The 16,329-nt window shown below is 34.2% G+C and overlaps 4 protein-coding genes, 1 non-coding gene and 1 pseudogene across 6 annotated transcripts; 2 read left to right on the top strand and 4 right to left on the bottom strand.

The window, feature by feature from the left end:
* Window positions 1-420: 420 nt before the first annotated feature.
* On the bottom strand, window positions 421-2,947 carry fbxa-38 (F-box domain-containing protein). The gene is made up of 3 exons (NM_065114.6): window positions 2,710-2,947; window positions 1,368-1,977; window positions 421-688 (listed from the first exon to the last, which is right to left on the bottom strand). Exons 1-3 carry the CDS (start codon window positions 2,814-2,816, stop codon window positions 494-496), a joined length of 912 nt encoding a protein of 303 aa, NP_497515.1. The 5' UTR covers window positions 2,817-2,947; the 3' UTR covers window positions 421-493.
* Window positions 1,373-1,393, bottom strand: 21ur-13555. The gene has a single exon (NR_052132.1).
* Window positions 2,948-3,586: 639 nt separating the features above from the next.
* Window positions 3,587-5,181, top strand: srd-65 (Serpentine Receptor, class D (Delta)). The gene is made up of 6 exons (NM_065113.4): window positions 3,587-3,812; window positions 4,166-4,262; window positions 4,316-4,456; window positions 4,501-4,779; window positions 4,822-4,900; window positions 4,949-5,181. Exons 1-6 carry the CDS (start codon window positions 3,619-3,621, stop codon window positions 5,134-5,136), a joined length of 978 nt encoding a protein of 325 aa, NP_497514.1. The 5' UTR covers window positions 3,587-3,618; the 3' UTR covers window positions 5,137-5,181.
* On the bottom strand, window positions 5,178-7,911 carry fbxa-12 (F-box domain-containing protein). The gene is made up of 3 exons (NM_065112.2): window positions 7,770-7,911; window positions 6,430-7,045; window positions 5,178-5,460 (listed from the first exon to the last, which is right to left on the bottom strand). Exons 1-3 carry the CDS (start codon window positions 7,820-7,822, stop codon window positions 5,254-5,256), a joined length of 876 nt encoding a protein of 291 aa, NP_497513.1. The 5' UTR covers window positions 7,823-7,911; the 3' UTR covers window positions 5,178-5,253.
* Window positions 7,912-8,124: 213 nt separating this feature from the next.
* fbxa-8 lies at window positions 8,125-10,446 on the top strand (annotated as a pseudogene). The gene is made up of 3 exons: window positions 8,125-8,194; window positions 9,363-9,975; window positions 10,215-10,446. Coding segments are annotated over exons 1-3 (915 nt in total).
* A 42-nt stretch (window positions 10,447-10,488) lies between these two features.
* C39B5.14 (Fungal lipase-type domain-containing protein) lies at window positions 10,489-16,199 on the bottom strand. The gene is made up of 7 exons (NM_001267925.2): window positions 16,153-16,199; window positions 15,987-16,118; window positions 15,307-15,361; window positions 14,944-15,065; window positions 14,133-14,312; window positions 13,120-13,509; window positions 10,489-10,674 (listed from the first exon to the last, which is right to left on the bottom strand). The coding sequence occupies exons 2-7, from the start codon at window positions 16,076-16,078 to the stop codon at window positions 10,524-10,526; spliced, it is 990 nt and encodes a 329-aa protein (NP_001254854.1). The 5' UTR covers window positions 16,079-16,118; window positions 16,153-16,199; the 3' UTR covers window positions 10,489-10,523.
* Window positions 16,200-16,329: the final 130 nt, after the last annotated feature.

Here is a 16,329-nt window from a genome sequence, read left to right as displayed (position 1 = left end):
TTTCAGATTATAAAAAACAATACTGTAAAAAATCATTACCTGAAAGTAGAAATAGGTGGAAAATGTACTTTTTGGAAAAATTAAATAATGGTCTCGTATTTTCTCTCAAATTTAGCGAACAGTGTATTGAAATGGTAGGAACAACTTTCAAGGTCAGACTGAACATTTGTGAGATTTAGAGAAATAAAATTTAGAATTAAAACTAGACAGTTGGGATGAAAACCTGAAAAACATTGTGACATTGAAAAAAAAATCAACTTAATTTTCAAATATTTCAGCCTTTGAGAATTTTTGACTAAACACGTGTTTTTTGAAATTTTAATTTTCAAGCTTTTCAGATACATTTCCAATTCCAAAAGTGTGCTGACAATTTGTTAAGACCTAAGCAATCTTTTTATACTTATAGTATAATACCTGACTACAAAAATCATTTATTATCAAAATTAAAACAGTATTGACTTATTGAATCGTATTTCTACAAACAATTTTGCATTCATAATCTTTTCACACAAAACTCAAAAAGATTTGGCTCAAATGTGGACTCTTCAAGTTCAACCGCAAATCTGTTGTTGTACTCGATTTTACAAGGATAGCCTCCAGTGTAGTTGAACACTTTTGCAAGTTCTTTTGGATTTGAACTGTTGAAATATATGTAGCAGCTTTCAAATGTGCTTCTTCTCAACAGATCCTGCAAATTAAAAAAATATATACAGTATATACAGTAATTGTAAAGTTTATAGTTTTTTGCACAAAAATCTGATATTGATATTGGGTTCAAGATAACGAAAAACCTATGTATGTACCTCGATTTTTAAGGAATTGGAGTTATGTTTTTTGATATGCTGAATTCAATAACAATATTAGTTTATCATGAACAATTCATAAACCCTTCACATGAAGAAGGGTGCAGTTGTGCGCACTATATGTATAACAAAGTGCAATTAAAGGTGGAGTAGCGCCAGTGGGGATTTCGTTTAAATGCACTTAAAATGATTCTAAACAACTGAATATCATAATAAAACTCTCCAAAAAATTTTAGATTTTTCATAATTTCCAGTCAAAGTTTTGGCAAAATGCCAAAATTTTGAAAAATGCGAGCTTTTGAGGGAATTTAAAGAAATGTCGTATGTTTCGACCTCTACAACGTTTTAATACAAATAATTTAAACAAAATCAAAACATAAAAAATGTCGAAAAAAAAATTTTTTTTTGGTCGCCTTCCAAAATTATGAGTGGCAAAAACTGAGTAATTGCCACTTTTTGACAGTAAATAAAAAAATTTCAAAAAATTTTTGAAAAGTTTTATCATGATATTTGGTCATTTTAGGACCAAAGGAGTGGCTTTAAGGCATAAAAACTAAAACTTACATCTCTAATCTCGATCATAGCCTCTATTGAGAATTCGGTCATTGTGTTAATAGTAAAGCATTGGAAGTGAAACAGATGGCTTATAAATTTAGCGTCAAAATCAGAATTCCAAAGTTGAAATTTTTTCGCATTTTTCCACTGATCCAGAATAGTTATCTGTTCATCAATTGCATCGGCTCCCCATAGTTGAAAGTTTTCCAGAGTTTCAGCATCAAAATATGGGAGCATGGTTAGAATATCCTTCAGCCCGATAAGTGTGAGTACCTTCACGTTAGCACATTTTTTGAAACTTTGAAATAAAGAAGTGCCATAAATGTGACTGTTGTGGGCCTTATTGCAAATTTCTAATTTTGATGTGTGATTCAAAGTTAGTGATATCTTTAAGTCCTTGGATGCTATTTCCATGAAGTTTACTCCATCAACGAGCGTTTTTTGTGCATTGTAGGTCACAGTTGAGCTGCCATTCCTTGCATCCGAATAAGTGACTCCGATTCCGTCCAAAAATATAGAAATGCTATCATCATATATGTATATACTAATTTTATTAAAATGAAGTCCGAATTTATCGACGGATGTCCTTAAACTTCTACATACTTTTCGAGCTGTCAGTCTGGAAAAAAAGCCCATTTATTTTAGATTTTGGTTATATTTTTAGTAGGAAAACTAACAGTTCTCAACACTAGGTTCAAAAAAAATTCTCAGAAAGTTTGAATTTACCGAAAAAACAAATTTCTCGCAAAATTATTTTCTCAGAAAAATTGAAATTCCCCCAGAATTTTTTTAAAGTAAAATTTAAATTTCCAACCGAAATATTTTCAGAAAATTCAAATTTATCGCCAAAATTATTTGTCAGAAAATTTGAGTTCCCGCCAAATTTTTTACTCAGAAAATTTGAATCTCCTGCCAAAATTGCCAAAATTATTTGTCAGAAAATTTTAATCTCCTGCCAAAAATTTTGCTCAGAAAGTTTGAATTTCCCGCCAAACTGTTTTTCTTTCAAAATTTGATTTTCCCGTCAAAATTCCTTTTCATAAAATTTAAGTTTAAAAAAATTTTTTTAGAAAAATTTGGTTTCCCTAGAACTTTTTCATAGTAAAATTTAAATTTCCAACCGAAATATTTTTCATAAATTTCAAATTTAATGCCAAAATTTATTATCAGAAAATGTAAATTTCCTGGCAAAAATTTCTTATCGCTAAATTTGAATTTCCCGCCAAATTTTTTTCTTTGCGAAAAATTCGAATTCCCCGCCAAATCAATTGTTTTCCTATAAATTTCAAGCCAAAATATTTTTCTCAGAAAATTTGAAAACTTCGCAATTTTTTAAAAATAAGTAACTCACAACTCCATGGGCTCCAACTTTTCCAAAACTTGATTCACAACATCCAGAGGCAGATTGAGCAAGGAAACCCCTTTTGCACATTGAGCATCTTGGCCGGGAAGAGACATATTGGAAAATAAAGTATTTAATACTGGGGGTATAAAAGTTAAGACGGGAAATGTACAACAAAATGGGTAATTGAAATAAAAAAGAAGATATTGACTTACGGTTCGAAATCACGGCGGACAATCTTAGAATTGATTGATAAGGAATGTGAGTGATAAGAACAGGAAATCAGTAAATTGGTATGTTTTCCATATCAAAAACCTATTTAAAATCTATGATTTTTGGCTGGGAACTTGAAAAATTGAAGTAAACTTGGTGTTTTTTCACTTGGAAACTGTTACATCTCAAAGAAAAAACCAATAATTTTGCTGAAAAAATATCAAAAACTTTTCCTTTAAAGGTGGAGTAGCGCCAATGGGGATTTTGTCTAAATGCACTTATAGTGATCCAAAACAACCGAATATCATAATAAAACACTCCAAAAAATTTTAGATTTTTCATAGTTTCCGGTCAAAGTTTTTGGCAAATTGCCAAAATTTTGAAAAATACGAGCTTTTGATATTTGGTCATTTTAGGACCAAAGGAGTGGTTTTTAATAATTTTCCCAGTGGCGCTACTCCATCTTTAAATTTCAGAAAATATAATATGTTTAAAATTCCTGTAGCTGATTTAAATCCATAACCCATTTTTTCTTTAAAAGTTTGTAATCAACACATGACTTCGAAGATCAAACGCCCGAAAAATCAAGAATCGTTTTCATTAGCAAAAACTTGAGTTCGTGGTTGCTGATGCATGCGGTTTTTCGGTTCGCTTCTCTTTAAAAATCATCTCCAGCTCAAATTCTCATAACCCAACTTTTTGGAAATGGACATTCTCCAATACTTGTTCCGCTTCTACTGGCCACCGTTCTACCTACTCAGCTTATGCCTGTTTTCAACCATGTACATTTTGATCTACAACTTTACCACCAACGTCTTAAAAGCCATGAGATATTTTCTCTACGCTTCATGTACGGCTACATTTGTTTCTTTAACATTGGCGTTTGGAACACAAACGAGGTTTGCGAGAATCTGAGATTGTGCGGTTTTAAAGGTGGAGTAGTGCCAGTGGGGATTTTGTCTAAATGCACTTATAATGATCCAAAACAACCGAATATCATCATAAAACACTCCAAAAAATTTTAGATTTTTCATAATTTCCGGTCAAATTGCAAATTGCCAAAATTTTCTCGACTTCCAAAATTATGAGTGGCAAAAACTGAGTAATTGCCACTTTTTGACAGTAAATAAAAAAATTTCAAAAATTTTTTGAAAAGTTTTATCATGATATTTGGTCATTTTGGGATCAAATAAGTGGTTTTTCACAATTTCCCCACTGGCGCTACTCCACCTTTAAGTTAAATTTTTTAAAGAAATATTGATAATGAGAATTCCATGGGGTTGCTGTGTGATGGGTTTTGTAAGTTTCTCGGGCCAACGTTTTGTGCGACGTGCTATAAAGCATATGCGGTGAGATATCCTCTTTCAAGCCCTGTAGGCCCTCTTGTCCTCCAAATTTCCAGACTTCTGTACTAACAGTGAACTTGATCAACTTGCACACTCTCTACTATCGCACCGTATGTCTGAAGTTGATCAACGCCCAGGAAATTGGCCGTAACACCTTGATTTTTTCTTGGCATTACCTGTTCATAATAGCCTATCTGGTAGCTAGACGTCGTACAAAGCTAGCCAATCCATATTATTACAGACTTCTACCTTGATTCCTCCCTCCGACCATCTGGCAGTCTACAATGAAACGCTAGCCCATTACCCTGAGTATGACTACACTCCGTATCTGAATTTTGGAGGGTTCAGCCAAGCTCAAAAAGTTTATCTCGATAATTCTACAGTGGCTATGTTCCTTGTCACGTTGTATTTTCCAATGATCGGCAGCTACTGGAAGCATCAGGCGATGAAGCTTCTTAAACCTCATGTATCCCCAAACACATCGGACGCTACACGTGTTATGTTTCGGAAAATGATTATTGTAGGCGTAAGCTTTTGTTATATAGCTTAATTTGGTTTCCAGGGCCTGAACTTTCAAATCTTTCTGCCGATGCTTAGTTATATCCCCGTAGTGTTTTTATTTATTCTGATTCAAGTCACTGGTAAGGGAAGCTTATCAAACCAATATAATTTGTATATATCACCTTTAGGCCATCAATTCCTGATCTCTCAGTACACAATAACCTGTCTAGGAGCACTTCCTTGCTTCTTGGATCCAATTTTTCAAATTTACTTCATTACACCGTACAGGAACGCTGTTCGGGCTTTCTTCGTGCGGAAGCCGTCTGCTGATGGTAGTTGGGCTACAAGAGTTTCAGCAGTGAACAGTGTTGCTTGAAAAATTATTAATGGGCTTTTTTTTCAAAAATGAAGCATGTTTTTTATTAAACTTTTTTAATGCACATATGAATAATTTTGGTCGTTTGGAAAATATAGAAACAAGATCCCTTTGTTGTCAGCATTTTTTAATAACAAACCGTGCTCTAATAGTAAGTGATGATTTGAAAGAAATTTCGAAGGTGCCAGTGTTATTAGAATATTTGATGTTATAGTCAATGTCGCCCATATAGTCCGGTTGAAATATTCTTGCAAGTTCAATTGATTGCACATTATGGTGAGTTGAAATAGTGCAGGTCTTGAATGTAGTTTTGTTCATGAGGTCCTGAAAAAAATTTGGGTATACAAGTAAGATGTCTTGACTTGATTTCGGTTTACTTAAATTTACGAAATCTGGTGATCCGTCGACTTTAAATGTATCTAAATCAAGTTAAAACTTAAGATAGCTATATGGTAATTTCATAAAAGTTAGTGCTTGACAAGTCGGTCAAATTTCAAATTTCGGTAATTTTTTAAACCACCGCAACTTTTTTCAGAAGGTTTCGAGAAATTTCATTAGGTTATTCATGCATACATACACACCACTACTTCATACATACATACTATATACATACATACTACATACATACATGTTGCATACATACATGTTACATACATACTATATACTACTACTACTACTGCTACTAATACTACATACTAGATACATACATACTACATACTACATACTACATATATACATGCTACATACTACATAAATACATGCTACATACATACATACTACATACAAATTATATACTACTACACACTATTACTACCAAGGGTGTCATTTTTCGATTTTTAGATTTTTCGATTTTTTCGATTTTTTAATTTTTTTCAGTGAAAATCGAAAAATCGAAAAATCGAAAAATTGAAAATCGAAAAACGAAAATTTTCGATTTTTCGATTTTCAGAAACCGAAAAATCGAAAATTTTTCGATTTTTCGATTCTCTGGAAAATCGAAAAATCGAAAAAGATTTTCGGAAAATTATCCTTAAAATATGATTTTTTAAATCTAATTTTGCTTGAATTTATAATAAAACATACACATTTCTTCTAAAAAGAAGAATAATGGCTAAAATATGAAGCTAATTTCTGAAAAAAAAAAAAAAAATCGAAAAATCGAAAAAACGAAAAACGAAATTTTTCGATTTTTCGATTTTCAAAAAACCGAAAAACGAAAAACCGACACCCTTGATTACTACTACTACTACTACTACTATATACCACATACATGTGAAAATCAGAAAAACTCACATCTCGAATTTTAATCGCATTTGGCATTGAGAGATTGTCAATTTGAATACTGAACTCTTCAAAGTGAAAAAAGTGCTCAATTGGTACTAGATCACAAAACAAAAACCGACAATGCAAAGTTCGTGCTTTTTTCCATTGGTCCAGACAAGTGATTCTTTCAGATAACTCGACTCCGTCGCGGTGCCATAATACAATATCTTTGAGCACTTCAGCTTGACAACTCGAAATGATGTTCAAAATATCATCATGTGGGAAGTTGTATAGTACTACTGACTCTACGGCTATACATTTATTTTCCAACATATCATTTATCGACGATGTGATGGCTTGTTGTTTTACTTTCGAATAGTTCTGAAAAACGAACTTCTTCACGTTTTTCAATACGCTCGCCAAGTCGTTGAACGCTGCTCGCATGAAATTGTCTTCTTCGATTTTTGTTTCTCGTCCTTTGTAAGTCACGTATGCAGTACCAGAAACATCGGTATATTTGATTTGACTTCCGTTTAAGTCCATCGCAACGAAATCATTACAAATGTCAAATGAGATTCTGTTGAGATGGTTTCCTGATTGGTCAACGGCGCTTCTCAGACTTTTGCACACTTTACGGCAGGATAGTCTGGAACATTGCATTTTTACTAAAAAGATTTTAAGACTCCTTTGAGCTGGAAACACTTATTTGGTACCGAAAAGATCAGATATAATCATGAAAAAAACTTAAATTTTTGGCACGGAATTCAAATTTTAATTTCCCAACAATATTTGGCAGAAAATTCAAATTGAACTTTTTAAAATATTTTGGAGCACATTTCAAATTTTTATCATAAAAAAATTAGGAACCAAATTCAATTTTAAAATTTTCCAAAATTTTGAATTTGAATTCAAATTCAATTTTTTAAAATTATTTGGCGGAAAATTCAAATTTTAATTTTTTAAACATTTTGGCGCCAAATTCAAATTTAAATTTCTCAAAAAAAAAAACGTTTTTAATCTTAAAAAAATATATATTCAAATTTTAATTTTTCAAACATTTTTGGCACGAAATTCAATTTTTTAAAGAATAAAAATTTTGGCGCCAAAATCAATATTTAAAAAATTTGGGTACAAAAATAAATTTAAAATTTTTAAAACATTTTAATATTCCAAACAATTTTGGCATAAAATTTAATTTTGTTATTGAACAAATAAATTTTGACGCACCGTTAATATCAACATTTTTAAAAATTTGTGGCGCGAAATTCAAATTAAATGTTTTTTGAACATTTTGGCGGGAAATTCAAATTTTTTAGCATAAAGTTTGACTTTCATTTGGAAAAATTTGTGAAATTATAACTTCAACTTACAGATCCATTGCAGGCAATTTTGACAAAATTTCATCAGAAATTTCCAAAGGCATACTGATAGTGAGCAAAGTTGGCGATAACTTGGACATTTTACTGGAGTTATATGTAAATTCAAACGTAAAAATGAACCAAAAACGTCTATTCACTCTCTCTATTATACAAACTCCAATGACGCATGGTATTTAAACATTTCCTCCGTAAAAAAAGTATGACTCCATCCGTTTTTCCCGAAAAAATATTTAAACTGATAACAGTCACACATTGGTATAATTTCATTTTACTCGAAACTTCCCAATTTCTTCAAATTTTACACTGAAAACTTCAGGTTTTTACTTGAAAAAAGAAACTTTCGAAAATGCCTACTTTACTAGAATTGCCGTTGGAAATTGCCAATCATGTTTTGAAAAGCTGGAGCCCATTGAACGGTAAGTTTTTTTGCATTTTAACAGCAATGCGAATTTTTCATTTTCAAATTTCAAAATATACAGAATAATCTCGAAACTCTTAAAAACTACGAAAAAAACTATGATGTTGAGCAACTTCTGGCCAATCAGAAGGGGCTGCTTTCCTCCGCTGAATGGTTAAGAATTGGGTGCAGCTAAATGCTGATTGGTTGAAAAGTGGGCGGAGCTAAACGTTGATTGGCTGAGAAATAGGCGGAGCTAAACGTTGATTGGCTGAGAAATAGGCGGAGCTAAACGTTGATTGGCTGAGATATAGGCGGATCTAAACGTTGATTGGCTGAGAAATAGGCGGAGATAAACGTTGATTGGCTGAGAAATAGGCGGAGCTAAACGTTGATTGGCTGAGAAATAGGCGGAGCTAAACGTTGATTGGCTGAGATATAGGCGGATCTAAACGTTGATTGGCTGAGAAATAGGCGGAGATAAACGTTAATTGGCTGAGAAATAGGCAGAGCTAATTGCTGATTGGCTGAGAAATAGGCGGAGCTAAACGTCGATTGGCTGAGGAATAGGCGGAGCTAAACGTTGATTCGCTGAAAAATAGGCGGAGTTAAACGTTGATTGGCTGAGATATAGGCGGATTTAAACGTTGATTGGCTGAGAAATAGGCGGAGATAAACGTTAATTGGCTGAGAAATAGGCAGAGCTAATTGCTGATTGGCTGAGAAATAGGCGGAGCTAAACGTCGATTGGCTGAGGAATAGGCGGAGCTAAACGTTGATTCGCTGAAAAATAGGCGGAGTTAAACGTTGATTGGCTGAGATATAGGCGGATTTAAACGTTGATTGGCTGAGAAATAGGCGGAGATAAACGTTAATTGGCTGAGAAATAGGCAGAGCTAATTGCTGATTGGCTGAGACGTCGATTGGCTGAGGAATAGGCGGAGCTAAACGTTGATTCGCTGAAAAATAGGCGGAGCAAAACGTTGATTGGCTGAGACGTCGATTGGCTGAGGAATAGGCGGAGCTAAACGTTGATTCGCTGAAAAATAGGCGGAGTTAAACGTTGATTGGCTGAGAAATAGGCGGAGCTAAACGTTAATTGGCTGAAAAATAGGCGGAGCTAAAATGGTAGGCTTAGACTTAAAACTTTACTTGCAGTGTTAAATCAAAAACTATTTAAATTCCAGACTAACCTGCCGTAAAGTCTGTCGAAGCTTGAGAGCCGCCCTTGACAAGCTTGGAATCCGTTTTGACACCATCAAGCTGGACGTTATGAGCGAAACCCTTTCAATACGGTTTGATAAGATTGAACTGGAATACACTGATTCAGCTGTGATCTACAAAGGACGGAAGACTATTATCCAAGAAAAAGATTTCATGGAGTTGGCATTCAAGGACCTGAAAATAGCAATGAACCATGCATCTTCATTTGTTCTGCAAAACTTTACAAGAAATAAAAACGAGGTTCTCAAATCTCTTGTGAATGTTTTGGAGAACGGAGGAAGCGTTCACGTGAAGAAAATAAATCTTCTATACCTAACATTCAACGAAATTCTTTCAATATTGCCGTGTTTTGAAGCGGACGTGCTGGACGATATTAATTGTTTGCTCATTGGCAAGGTTCTTGATTTTGAAAGGATCACTTTGCTGGATCAGTGGAAATGTGCAAAAAGCTTCCGATCCACGTATTATGGTGTTACAAATTGTTACCTGACAGCAATTGATCATTTCTTTCATTTCGAAGAGTTCTGTACAACGATTGTTCAATTTCCACAAGAAGACGCAATTAAAATTCGAGATGTAAGTTGCAACTGTGATAGTTTTTTTTCTCATTATCAGAAAATTTGAATTCCCGTCAATTCCCGTGGAAAAAATTATCTGTATATATATATTTATATAAATATATATATATATAGAAATATATATATATATATATATATATATATATATATACTATATATATATATGGAGTCATAAATATATAGGCACATCATATATATCATACACCACAGATATATGTAGTAAGTTGCAACTTTCAGGACCTCTTGAAAAGAAGTAGTTTCCGGCGTTGCATTATTTGGTTTGACCCTGGAAATCTGATCGAATTTGCAAGATTGTTTCAACCAGATTTTACTATTGGTGATGAAATGGATATTGAGTTTACAAGCAGTGGAGCTAATTTCAAACTTCGTCGTTATAATAATGCTTCACATTTGATGGTTGAAATTAGAAAATGCTAATTCCTTTTTATTTTATTTTCAAACATCTGTAATGGAATTTCTTGTGTTTTTCGAAACAAAAATTCTGCAACAATAAATTGAATAAATTTACATTTAAAAATCAATAAATTAACATGTAAAATGCCAATCTGGGAAAAATACGCCGAAATATGTCAAATGATCGGGAATATCGGTATCCAGTTGCCTATTACTACAGTATAGGCCATCGGCTTCTGCACAAATGTGGTATGGATCAGTGGTGGTCATGTTGTTGTTGTACCTGCAAAATACAGAAAATTTACGATTAAAATCGTTTTTTTTTTAATTTCAAAAAAAATTCGAAATTTTTTTCGGAATTTTTTTTCAAAATCAAAATTCCTAAATTTTCACTGCTGAATTCAAACTCAGGGCGTTAAAACCTTTAAAATGACCCCCCATATTGCCTAGGTTCCGCGCATTTTAAAAATTTGGGTCCCACCACGATGGGTACTGTAGCTATGACTTCAGCTGTGTCGGAGGACCGAAATTTTCAAAATTGACGGATCCTAGGCAAAATAAGTGTCTTTTGAAAGGTCTACACGAGCTCAACTCGTAAAATTTCTTGAAATTACAATTTGGCGGAATTTTAATTTTTTTTTCGTTGCGAGACCCAAAAAAATTTTTTTTGCAGAATTTTAGAAAAAAATTTTTATCACAAAATTTACATTTCTTATGTTATCATCTTTTAAATGGCACCTATATTGCCTAGGTCCCGCACATTTTGAAAATTCGGGTCCCGCCACGATGGGTACTGTAGCTATGACTTCAGCTGTGTCGGGGAATTTTTTTCAAAGATGACGGATTCTAGTCGATATGGGTGTTATTTGAAAGGTCTCAACGAGCTGAACTTGGAAATTTTGTTGAATTTTCGATTTAGCGGATTTTTAATAGTTTTCGTTGCAAGACCCAAAAAACCATACTTTTGCAGAATTGTAGAAAAAAAATTTTTATCACAAAATTTACATTTCTTATGTTATCATCTTTTAAATGGCACCTATATTGCCTATGTTCCGCGCATTTTGAAAATTCGGGTCCCGCCACTATGGGTACTGTAGCTATGACTTCAGCTGTGTCGGGGAACTTTTTCAAAGATGACGGATCCTAGTCGATATGGGTGTTATTTGAGAGGTCTCAACGAGCTGAACTCGGAAATTTTATTGAATTTTCGATTTAGCGGATTTTTAATAGTTTTCGTTGCAAGACCCAAAAAACCATACTTTTGCAGAATTGTAGAAAAAAATTTTTTATCACAAAATTTACATTTCTTATGTTATCATCTTTTAAATGGCACCTATATTGCCTATGTTCCGCGCATTTTGAAAATTCGGGTCCCGCCACTATGGGTACTGTAGCTATGACTTCAGCTGTGTCGGGGAACTTTTTCAAAGATGACGGATCCTAGTCGATATGGGTGTTATTTGAGAGGTCTCAACGAGCTGAACTTGGAAATTTTGTTGAATTTTCGATTTAGCGGATTTTTAATAGTTTTCGTTGCAAGACCCAAAAAACCATACTTTTGCAGAATTGTAGAAAAAAATTTTTTATCACAAAATTTACATTTCTTATGTTATCATCTTTTAAATGGCACCTATATTGCCTATGTTCCGCGCATTTTGAAAATTCGGGTCCCGCCACTATGGGTACTGTAGCTATGACTTCAGCTGTGTCGGGGAACTTTTTCAAAGATGACGGATCCTAGTCGATATGGGTGTTATTTGAGAGGTCTCAACGAGCTGAACTCGGAAATTTTGTTGAATTTTCGATTTAGCGGATTTTTAATAGTTTTCGTTGCAAGACCCAAAAAACCATACTTTTGCAGAATTTTAGAAAAAAATTTTTATCACAAAATTTACATTTCTTATGTTATCATCTTTTAAATGGCACCTATATTGCCTAGGTCCCGCACATTTTGAAAATTCGGGTCCCGCCACGATGGGTACTGTAGCTATGACTTCAGCTGTGTCGGGGAATTTTTTTCAAAGATGACGGATTCTAGTCGATATGGGTGTTATTTGAAAGGTCTCAACGAGCTGAACTTGGAAATTTTGTTGAATTTTCGATTTAGCGGATTTTTAATAGTTTTCGTTGCAAGACCCAAAAAACCATACTTTTGCAGAATTGTAGAAAAAAATTTTTTATCACAAAATTTACATTTCTTATGTTATCATCTTTTAAATGGCACCTATATTGCCTATGTTCCGCGCATTTTGAAAATTCGGGTCCCGCCACTATGGGTACTGTAGCTATGACTTCAGCTGTGTCGGGGAACTTTTTCAAAGATGACGGATCCTAGTCGATATGGGTGTTATTTGAGAGGTCTCAACGAGCTGAACTCGGAAATTTTATTGAATTTTCGATTTAGCGGATTTTTAATAGTTTTCGTTGCAAGACCCAAAAAAAATGTTTGCAGAAGTTGGAAAAAAACATTTTCAGGGGAAAACTGATATTTATTATGTTATCAGCTTCAAAATGACCCCCATCATGACTAGGTTCCGCGCATTTTGAAAATTTGGGTCCCGCCACGATGGGTACTGTAGCTATGACTTCAGCGGTGTCGGGGGACCAAAATTTTCAAATTTGACGGATTTTATGCAAAATGGGTGTCATTTGAAAGGTCTTAGCGAGCTGAATTCAAATTTTGTATTAAAATTCTCTTAAAATCAAATTTTAAAATTTTTTGACTCACCAAACTTCGGTTCTATGATGGAAAAGCTTGTCGGCTCCCTCTTGCGGTGGAATATGGGGCACAATATCCTTATGATGGACGATGCGGAAGGAATATGGGAATGTTTTGTCATGCCACGTGGCATAATCATAATCTCCGGTTCTTGGCTGTCCCATAGTGACGAGCTTAACCTTGTCCCCGGTGAATAGTCCCGTATGGACTACGTAGGAAGCCGCAACGGAGGCAATTGCTCCTCCAAGGGAGTGTCCGACTACCCAGAGCTCATAATCTGGATATTTGTACTTGAGCTGGCGAATATCCTGTTGTAGGCCCGCATTCCAGAGGAAGAAGAAGGCATCGTAAAAGTAGGTGAAAATATTGCCGGCGTCCGGGAAGAATTGTTTTTTTCCGCTGAAAAAAAATTTTTATTTTTGATTTTAGCGCTTTAAAAGTATGAAAATATGATTCTCCGCGTCAAGAGCTTTCATTTGACACCCATATTGACTAGTTTTTGTCCATTTTGAAAATTTTGGTACCCCGACACAGCTGAAGTCATAGCTACAGTACCCATCGTGGCGGGACCCAAATTTTCAAAATGCGCGGAATCTAAGCAAAATAAGGGTCACTCTGAAGCTGATAGCATAAGAAAAGTAATTTTTTTAATAAAATTTATCATAAAATGTTTTTTTTTCGAATTTTTCCGACAAAAAAATTTTGGGTCTCGCAACGAAAACTCTTAAAATTCTGCTAAATCGAAAATTCCACAAATTTTCCGAGTTAAGCTCGTTGAGACCTTTCGAATGACCCCCATATTGCCTAGGTTCCGGCCACTTTGAAAATTTCGGTACCCCGACACAGCTGAAATCATAGCTACAGTACCCATCGTGGCGGGACCCAAATTTTCAAAATACGCGAAACCTAGTCGTGATGGGGGTTATTTTAAAGCTCTTAACGTGCTCAAAATGAATATTGTACTCGAAATTTGAAAATCTTGAAAATAAAAATATTTATAAATTTTTCCTGACAAAACTTACGTGAAAAAGTCCAAAATCTCATCGGTCAGCTGTAGAGGACTATCAGTTCCCCTGAATGACATCACAAGGACCTTCTGGGTGGTGTCGAAGGAGGTGAAGCCAAAGCAGTTTGATTGGGGTCCGACTTCTGAGCAATTTGTGCTAAATGTCTTGGAAATCGACATTGTAGGGATTCTTGACCTGGAAATTTGAGAATGTTGATTTTTAATGAAAAATTTGAATTCAGCTCATTGAGACCTTTAAAATGACCCCCATCTTGCCTAGGTTCCGAGAAGTTTGAAATTTTTGGGTCCCGCCACGATGAGTACTGTAGCTATGATTTCAGCTGTGTCGGGGTACCCAAAAATTCAAAACTGACGGATCCTAGGCAATATGGGGGTCATTTGAAAGGTCTCAACGAGCTTAACTCGAAAATTTTGTTGAATTTTCGATTTAGGGGAATTTTTAAATCTTAAGTTTTCGTTGCGAGACCCAAAACCTTTTTTTTCAGATTTTTTAAAAATAACTTTTCATGAGAAAATTTACATTTCTAATGTTATTAGCTTCAAAATGACCCCCATCATGACAAGGTCCCGCGTATTTTGAAAATTTGGGTCCCGCCACGATGGGTACTGTAGCTATCGCTTCAGCTGTGTCGGGGTACCGAAATTTTCAAAGTAAGCGGAACCTAGGCTTTATGGGGGTCATTTGAAAGGTCTCAGCGTACTGAATTCAAATTTTGTACTTTAGAATTGTTTTTATCAAAGTTGAAAAAAATTTTTGGGAAAAAATTTAATTGTCTAAAAAAATTTTTTTTCAAATTCCATCCTACTTGAAGCATTTTTCCGGATTCACATTGTTTGCGGCCGCGGTCATCGGCACGATCTTTGTCCGTACAAAATTATCATCGTAAGCATGTGCTTTATCAGGAAGTTCCGGGCAGTTGAGTGGCTTCTGGAAGGAAATTTGGGTTTTATGGGTTTTGCTTGATAAGGGAAGACATGTGTAGTTTGGTTGCAATGTGAATAGTTCAGTAAAGTTTTGAAAAAAACAAGATTAAGTTAAGAATTTTGGGAAAAAAAATTTTTCGAAAAAAATTTTTTTTTTAATTTTTTAAAGATTTTTTAATATATTTTTTTTAATTTTTAAAGTCTAGTTATTTATAAATCTCGGACCAAAAACTTGTTTAACTTACAGACACCGAGGTTACACACGGTGAGAATCCACATTCATTGACTGTGACGCACCAGCTGGAAAAAAAACATTTCCCCCGAAATTCCCAATTTAAGCAATTTTTCATATACTATACTCTAAAATTCTGTGCTCAGCAGACCAATAGCTTCAAAATAAGCCCCATAATGCATATATTATGTGGAATTTAAAATTTTGGGTATGCCTGCGCCTTTAAACTACAGTAATTTGGAATTCAGTTGCTAGGTTTACATATTTCGAAAGTAGCCATATTAAATTGAGATTTACCAAGTCAAGAGCTTTCGAATAACACCCATATTGCCAGTATTCCAGCAATTTTGAAATTTTCGGGTTACTGTAGCACCGATTTCAGCTGTGTCGAATATAAAACTTAATTGTTTGGGTTCAATTCGGAATTTTTAAAAGTTAAATTGGAATTTGAATTCAGCATAAAAAGAGCTTCGAAATAAGCCAAATATTATCCAATTTCTGGAATTTAAAAAAAATTCGGGTTACTGTAGCACCAATTTCAGCTGTGTCAAAATCCCAAAATCCTCAAAATTGACCTAGCTTAGTCAATATGGGTGTCATTTTGAAGCTGAAATCACGGTGAATTCAAAAATTCTAGTTTTAATGTCATATTTTTAGCTTTGCTCAAAACTGGGTCTCGAAGCAAAAACTTACTGCTTTCCAGATGCAATACAATCCGTACATTTACTGGATTCCACAAAACTAGAGAAATGAAAAAGTAATAGAGAGTAAACTAGAAATTTCATTTAGAAAAATTCACCGCAATGAAAGAAATGAAAAAAATGTGATAAGAAGACAAAAACTGCGATTTTTATAGGATTTTTTTGGGAAAAGAGCACATGGCGAGCACGTTATCAGTGCTAAACTAGAAATTTGATTATAAAAATTAAAATATTTAAAATTCCCGTCAGTAAACGCGCTCCATTGCTAATTTCCGCTTTTTTTCGCATTAGAGCGCAGTTGCTCCACGATGTCCGTTTAAATTCAAATTTTTGAG

This window comes from Caenorhabditis elegans, chromosome III (assembly GCF_000002985.6).
Source record: "Caenorhabditis elegans chromosome III".
NCBI classification, from domain to species: Eukaryota; Metazoa; Nematoda; class Chromadorea; order Rhabditida; family Rhabditidae; genus Caenorhabditis; species Caenorhabditis elegans.
The sequence above is the reverse complement of the archived record's forward strand: the minus strand, read 5'-3'. Positions and strand labels throughout refer to the sequence as shown.